Source organism: Macrotis lagotis, chromosome 5 (assembly GCF_037893015.1).
Source record: "Macrotis lagotis isolate mMagLag1 chromosome 5, bilby.v1.9.chrom.fasta, whole genome shotgun sequence".
Lineage (NCBI taxonomy): Eukaryota > Metazoa > Chordata > Mammalia > Peramelemorphia > Peramelidae > Macrotis > Macrotis lagotis.
In genome coordinates, this window is record NC_133662.1 from 7,193,087 (window position 1) to 7,201,247 (window position 8,161).

Genomic DNA, 8,161 nt, shown 5'->3' on the forward strand with positions numbered 1-8,161 from the left:
TTTAAAGCGGAGGGAAATGAGATCTGCAGAGGTTTACAAAGACAGTGAGGGTGAATAGACAAATCTGATCCTTTGTTCTTTGTATGTCCAGTCTTCTACTCCATTTTACTCAACTCTGGCCAACTCTCTGTTATGTTACCTACCTAAAATCCTCAACCTAAACCATAAATATCTTGATTCCATACTCACCACTGACTTCATCTTTAAAAAAACATCATAGATTGATTGCCATAAAGTAAAAAGTGACTTGGAGGCAGGAGCTTTTGGATAGGGATAGATATGACATGAAAGTAGAACCCACCCAACACCAGCCTCAACTTCACCTCAGGTTCCCCTGATCAGGTTATAATAAATTTGTAGGGGCTGCTCAGATCCAATCTTCAATAGCACCTGAAATTTCTCTAGAACCAAAATCTTCCCCTTGTATTTTTGAATTTTTTTTGACAATTCTTTAAGAATAAGGAATCAGACAAAAGATATTCTAATATTGACATGCCCAGGCATTTATTTTTTTTAGATCAGTTTCCAGGATGTGAATGGGCATCAATGCTAGGAATAGCAGGACAATCACAGGGGGTCCCTAGGTCCCTTTCTCACCTCAATATGAAGAACAGTTACTAGGAAAAGAGGAGAAACAATTCCCCCTAGCATCTGCTAAGTTTCCAAATTTATGGAAGAGCAAAAGAAAGGCAGGAAAGGCAGGTAGGGCTCAGAAATGGAAATGAAAGTTATACAACATATTTAGAGCTAGAAGGGATTTTTGTGATTACATAGCATATTTTACAAATGAGAAAAATGAGATCTTGAGAGGTTAAATGGCATTCCCCAGGTCACGCAGGTAAGATAGAATTTGAACACATATTCCTCTGACTCCAAAATATTCTTTCCTTTATACTATGTTCCTTTAATGGGATAGAAAGACAGTTAAGGAGGTTTATAGGGGTAGAGAATTCAGTGGGGTGGGAAGAGTACAGACTGGGAGGGGTGTGGATGTGTCTGTGGTAATGAAAATGTATGAGGGAATATATGATCCCCAAGTGGCATTACAATTTTTCAGAGGGAGAAAGAGTTGAATAGTCTCTGGTATCAGTCATTCAGAGGATCTGGGGGGAAAATTGTATCTTGAAGAGAAGATGAAATAAGATGCAAATAAAAGCTGGGTTGGAAGTCCAAGTCAGGAGCTGGAATCTTCTGGTTATTCTCATTTCATAGAAAGGCTTTCACCTGTAGTTGGAGGAATACAGAGTGAATGATGGGCTCTTCGTACAGGGGTATCAAGATTCTTTTCCTGAATTCTTTCTCCCCACATATCACCTTAGCTCTTTTTCATCTTTTATATAGAGTCTAGGTTTGTGATGCTCTAATGACCCAAGAGGGCAACTGTGTTATTTCAGAGAAAGGACAGTGAGGGCAAGGGTATGTTAGAGCCAGAGAACTGACTGTTAAATTTTCAGTGTAAGCATTTATACCTAAGAAATTAAAAACCCTACAAATTGGGAATTGATTTATTATTTAGATTTGAATTAGAATTAAGATATAGATTAGAATGTATTATGATGGAGAAAATAATAATAATGAAAATTAAAAGTAAAAGCATGTCTTTTCTTTTCTTTTAGGTTTTTGCAAGGCAAATGGGGTTAAGTGGCTTGCCCAAGGCCACACAGCTAGGTAATTATTAAGTGTCTGAGATTGGATTTGAACCCAGGTACTCCTGACTCCAGGGCCTGTGCTTTATCCACTATGCCACCTAGCTGCCCCTAGTGTGTCTTTTCTTTCAGAAAACTGGTTGTTAAACATTTGCCAGCATACCCCCTAAGTTTGGGTAATGATTCCAAGGTCAAGCAGGGATTCTTAACTTTTTTGTGTCAAGGACCTATTTGTTTATGGATGTCTTCTCAGAATAATATTTTACATACACAAAATAAAATATAAACAACTCCAAAGGAAACCAAATATATTGAACTATGGCCATCAAAATATTTTTCCCATTGACGTTTAAAGGCCCTGAAATCTATCCATGGACTTTTGGATGTTTTTAGATGTCAGATTAAGAAGGTTTGGTCTAAAGTTTTCTTCAATAAAAATAATTTAGACCTGGGATTCTTAACTTAGGTTACTAAGACCATGGATAGAATTCAAGGTGACTGAATTTAGATGGGAAAAATACAACTTTATTTTCACTAACTTCCAACTAGAATTTAGCATTTCTTCCAATTATGAATATTTGCAATAGATATTATTTTGAAAAGGGATCCATTGGCTTCCCTAGACTGCCAGATGATTCCTGATACACAATAAAAGTTAAGAAATTTTTGGCTAATCTGATACAGTCTCTAGACTTTAGGTAAACTCTGGGACCCTGTGGCATTTCCATTTTATGTAGAGAAATCTAGGCTGGAGCAAATTTAGTCACAGGGACAGAAAGAGACTTCATACTAGTTGTTCAAGACCATTCATGGTCTTCTCTTCTTCAACCCATCTTAATCTTCAACCTTTCTCTATGCTAATTATTTCCTTTTTATCCTGTATATACATCTAAACACCACACACACACACACACACACACACACACACACACACACACACACACATATCCTGCATATATTTAGCCTGTATATCTTGTTTATATTGTTTGCTCTTTGTGTATGTATCTTCAGTGCTTAGCACTGTGTCTAGCACAGTGTAAATGATTAAAAAATGTTAACTGACCAATTTTCCATTAGATTCATTCCAGAGCAGCTTCTCTTGGATTATTCTGGATTCAAATAGCCCAGGAATATGATTTGGATTTATGAATGGAGAAAGGCTGAAATGGTATGACTGGGGATAGCTGGAGGAGGGGAAAAGGGAGGGGAAAAACACTCTGGGTTCTAGTCTAGGGAAGTGCATACCAGTTTCCTCTCATCTGCCCATCTTGCTGCTCCCTCCCTTTCCTTTCATCAAAGCAACTTACAGGGGTCCTCGGGGGCCTCCTCGGGAATTGTTGCTTGTTCGCATACCCCTGAAAATCAGGATGGTGCCTATGATGATGCCCACCAGGCCTATGGCCAAGCCCAGGGCACAGACCACAGTTTCTGTTGTCTCTGGCAGTGGAGTCCGTATTTCTGGTGCTAAGGGGAACAAAAAACAAGGTGTCTAGTTCAAAGACACAATGAACATGGCAGGGTTTGGTCATGATGAGACTCAGTCCCCAGCACTTAGTGACTATTTGATAAATATTTGCTGAGAGTTCAGGGTTGTAACCCAGAAAGTCTGGATTTGAGTAGGTGAGAATCTGAAAAGTCAAGACACTAGGTTACTTGAAAGGAGGGTCTATGGAGGTTTCAGAGGGAACTGAGTTCTCTGAAAGAAGCAACCTATGGGAATATTGAGTCTGGCACTTACCCCAGTGTCTAAGGACAGGTTCTTCCAGTCCCCAGTGATCAACTTTACAGTCATAGAAATCGTCAGCAGAGGGGATAAAGGTGAGATAGTGGAATTTTCTGAAGGAATGGTCAGAGCGAGGGAGGAAGACAGTCTCAAATACACCATCAGTGATAGGACGTTTGTTATGAAGCCATGTCACATTAAGTACAGGAGGAGAGAACTTGTCAATGAAGCAGATGAGAACATTGGGCTGACCCAGCTCCACTGGGCCTTTGGGAAACACTGTCACTTCAGGGGGCACTAGGAGAACACAGAACAAAAATTAGAGTTCCTTATTGAGACCTTCTTTCCAGCATCTGTTAGAATTTAGGGGCCATATGAGTTGTTCCTTTCAATCCAACACCGAACTGCTATGTCCTAGGCTTCCCTCTACCAACTTAGAGTCAACATTGGGGCATGAAAGGCTCTAGGTTCCCATGTCCAGCTTCACAGGGATTAACATTGGGGAAAATGAATACGGGAATCTGTGAAAGCTGGGGACACTACATGAAGATTTAAAGGTCTTGACCAAATGTACCTTGTGTGTATTCAGGCTCTTGTTGAACCTTGGAGTGATATTAAATCACATAACACTTAAAGTGGGGGGTGGGAATCTTACATTGAGTCTGAAGGAACAGAAGCCTATGTTATGAGTTTTTGGTTCCCTAAACCCTTTGCCTTTCCCTTTCCCTCTTGCCCTGAGGGTGCAGGTGAAGCAGGTACCATTGGTGTCAGGGGTGTTGTTGGACCGTTTCATCATGATTTCCAGGTTGGCTTTGTCCACAGCAAGATTGGCCAGAGCACCCTGAGCCTCAAAACTGGCAAATTTGCTGAAGTCTGAAAGTCTCCAAACTGTCTCTTTCTTTTGCAAATCCACATGGAAAATCTCATCCCCATCAAAGTCAAACATGAATTCTCCCGTGGGTTCATGAGTCTGGTAGAACTCTGCTTGGATGACCACATGTTTCTCTGTATGGGACCAAGCAGTGAAGGTTAATGAGTGAAGTTGAAGGCAAACAGAAGGAAAGAAACACAAATGGAGCGAGAAAAAAAGAATAGGCATATAAAGAAGAAATCAGGGGAGACAGAGGGGGTAAAAGAGGAGGAAGAAAAAAGGACACAAGAGATATGTTACATTATGGACAAGAAAGAAGAAGGATAGCAAGAAGAAGTCATGGACAAGAGAAAAAGAGAGGAGAAGGGCAGAGAAAAGAACATCTTTAGAACTTTTGCAATGGATATTTACAAACCAAAAACCTGCCTATAGTAGGAAGCCCAACCTCTAAAAATGGCAGAGTTGATTCCCAAAACCTCTTTCTAGCATGTAATTTCCTTCATTTTTCCAGTGAGAGAATCCCAACTGAACTCAGCAAACCCTCTGCTCTCCCATACTCTCATTCCTCCCTTCTCATGGGAGGTCCACCTCAGCAGTCTCAGGAGGAGACCTTCCAGTGATGGGGTTACATAGACTGGACAAACCACAGGGTTGCCAATGGAGGATGTCATTAACTCCACTGACAAGAGAGTCATCAAGAACTACATCAATGAATGGACATCAATCCAGGATCCTGTGGGGGAATGTCATACCTTTACCTGGTAGTTTTTTTCAAAGTGAAGAAGGGAACATTTGTGGTTGTTGTCCTGGGAATTGCTTCAGTGATATTATATGTCCCTGGGAAAGGGGGTGGAAAATGAGATGCAGAGCTGACCTGAGTTTCCTCTTTCCCTTGAGTTGCAGTTTTCTATGTTTTATAACTGCCTAGAAAAGTACAATGGAAATGTGGGACTAGGGATAAAGAGATTGTTTCCTATAGGACATCAATCTCAGGATTGATTAATGCTCAATGGGGTCTTTGACATAAGTTCCAGGACCCTCAGATCCTGACTGAATTGACTTCAGAGTTCCCTGTCATTCAGTCTATCTGTCATTATCAATAACATTTACACCTGGGTGATAAGTATTGAAGTACAGGAAATTATGCAGAAAGATTAGGATGAGGAAGTTACTCAGAAAAGTGTCTTATCAAGTTTATGAGAAGCTGTATGGTTAGCATATTGAATTTGGAGTCAGGATGCTAAGAGTTCAAATCCCATCACTAATCTCTATGAACCAGTTTTCTCATCTGTAAAATAGAAATAATCATGCTTTTAGATAGGTACCACAGGTATAAAAGATCATTATAGTGCTATTTTGAGGCTCAAATGAGATAATCTATATAGTAGCCATTGTTTTGACTCTTCCTGATTCCATTTGGGGTTTTCTAGGCAACACTAGGGACTTTGCCATTTCCTTCCTTAACTCATTTACAAACGCGAAAACTGAGGCAAATAGTATTAAGTGACTTGCCCAGGGTCACACAGTAAGTGTCCAACTCAGGAAGTTGAGTCTTCCTGACTTCAAGCCCAATACTCTCCACTGTACCACTTAACTGATATATAACAATATGTACATAACAGTTTTTAGTATCTGATAATACCAAATAAGGGTGGCTGACTCAACTAAACATCAACAAATTTCTAAAGATTATGTGATCAGGTTAAATAAGGGAAGAATGTCTTTAACATCAATAAAGGAAATTCCTATAGTATTCAATTAAATGAACCTTTATTAAATGCCTATAGTATGGGTACTTACACTTGGGAGAGATAAAACGTTTACATAGAAGGTAGTAAGTAGTACTGACCCTACCTGGCCCTAGTATGGTCAATAATAAAAAAAAAAAATTCCTGGAGGGAGTCATGAGATAGGGTCTGAAGGAGGTTATGGACCTTGATTATAGAGTGGGGAATGAGTACCTACATACGAAAAAAAATAATCTGTGCTGCTGACTATAGGGGTGAGATGGAAAAGAACAAGTCACATACCTGTAAGTCCTATCATTAACCTTTTAAAATACCATTCTGGCAGCTAGCCCTTGGCTTTAGTTTCTTTTTATCTGTCATTCTGTCTCCTCTTTTCCTAAGCAGTTACCAAAGTGCTGAGTGAGAAACAGAAGTGAATTAATACAGTGCCCTCATTTTGCATATAAGGAGATTTTTCCAAAAAGAGACTTGACTTGTCCAAGGTCACACAGGTACTAAAAAACAGAAGTGGGATTCTAACGCAAGGACTCTAAGTCCAATAACTTTTCTTTTGTACCACACTGCTTCAGCCACATGTTGGGGTCAAAAATCCTTAGCTATCAGGACAGGGTCTTTCCAGTTCTTGAAATGATAACTTCTAAGTCCCAATATATTTGTGGTTCTGGGGAAATCTTGGGGACCCAAGTAGAGTTCAGAAGCCCTAAAACTCCCAAAAGCGATGAGATTTATCACAATAACTTTGAAATATGCCCAATTCCTCAAAGTGTCCCTCAACTAAAGGTGGTAGTGGACCCCCAGGTCCTCTTCTCTCCATGCTTTTTTTCAATAAGGAACATGGAAACTTAAATCATATCAGGGATTAGATTTTTCAGCCTCTATATGGTTACTACAATAAGTCTCTAACCTAAGAAAGTAAGGCTTTTTATAGGGTGATCTGGGTAAGCTATGGGTACTACCTTAGGAGATTTCTGATGCACTCAAAGTTTCTTTCTCAGCTTACTAGATAAATCCAATACCTTACCCGTACTGAAGTTTTAGCACTCACCTTTAATCGCCCTGACTCTCCAGGGATTCAGTAGCATTGTCAGAGTGAAGACACTTAGGATCAAGGCTTTGTTGGGGGCCATCTTCTTGGGGCACACACTGCAATCCAGCACTAGGTCCTCTAAATAGTGGGACAGTGACAGAGACAAGAAGAAGGAACTCTGGTTTGGGGTACACAGTTTGTAGTGGAGTGGGGGAAACCCAGCCTAAAAGCAATCAACCAATCAGAGAAATTCTTTGTGCTGACACTGTTGTTGCCAGGTGAAGAAATTATGAGAAAGGACCAAGAAAAGAGTTGAAAAAATTCTTAAAAGATGATTCCAGTACAGGGCAAAGAGACTTCTATGTAATGAAGTAATTTTTTCCTTCTTGGCAGGAAAAAAATATAGGAATAGGAGGAGATATCTCTGAATCACTTTTATAGCCTGTTTATTCTTAAGGAAGGAAAAGCCTTAGGAGGGAGTAATGATAGTGCCAGGACAGGAAGCAATTTATAGCACTTTATACACCAATTCTTGGTGGGGGCTGATGCTGGGGGTCCCAAGACAGCATCTTTTTGTAGCTGAGAGTTTAGCACCAAGCCTGTTACTTAGGATATGGTGGTATGAATGGATTATCTCCAGGGCCTGTCCATCAAGTAAGACAGACACAGGTTTCTGTGACTATAGTGACACAGGCTTCTGTACTCCACAATCAGCTTCAATGAAATAGGGACATTTGTTGCAGTAATTTGAATGAATGTTTTTTGTAAATTTTAGAATTTTTAAAGTGAGAATTCGTCATTTTTCCTAATCTCAATTCCTATATTTGCCAGAAAAAGTATCTGTAAAAATAGTAATTATGTGGTAACTCAACATTGATGGCAATGAAGGGAAAAGGAGGATTGACTTTTTAAGGTGCAATTTATTAAAAAGATGTTTTATAGAGACTTAGGAGGATTCGAGGGAGGAGGATAAGGGAGAAAAAGATATGGTACTCTAGTCATCCAAATTGGTTTTCAGGTTGGGGTGGGATGGAAGCTTCCAAGATGACTTTCTAGTTTTCCTTTTATTGTATAGCAAAAAACTCAATTCTGATATGAATTTTGGAAATTCCTTTTTTTTTTTTACATTTCTGGGATGGTGATTAT

The 8,161-nt window shown here is 39.6% G+C and overlaps 1 protein-coding gene across 2 annotated transcripts; it reads right to left on the bottom strand.

The window, feature by feature from the left end:
- Positions 1 to 479: 479 nt before the first annotated feature.
- On the bottom strand, positions 480 to 7,201 carry LOC141523438 (H-2 class II histocompatibility antigen, E-K alpha chain-like). Of its 2 annotated transcripts, XM_074236616.1 has the most exons (5): positions 7,034 to 7,201; positions 4,129 to 4,374; positions 3,385 to 3,666; positions 2,954 to 3,110; positions 480 to 1,224 (listed from the first exon to the last, which is right to left on the bottom strand). In XM_074236616.1, the coding sequence occupies exons 1-5, from the start codon at positions 7,113 to 7,115 to the stop codon at positions 1,221 to 1,223; spliced, it is 771 nt and encodes a 256-aa protein (XP_074092717.1). In that variant the 5' UTR covers positions 7,116 to 7,201; the 3' UTR covers positions 480 to 1,220. The 2 variants fall into 2 exon arrangements, with proteins under 2 accessions (XP_074092717.1, XP_074092718.1); XM_074236617.1 differs by lacking the exon at positions 480 to 1,224 and having other exon boundaries at positions 2,950 to 3,110.
- Positions 7,202 to 8,161: the final 960 nt, after the last annotated feature.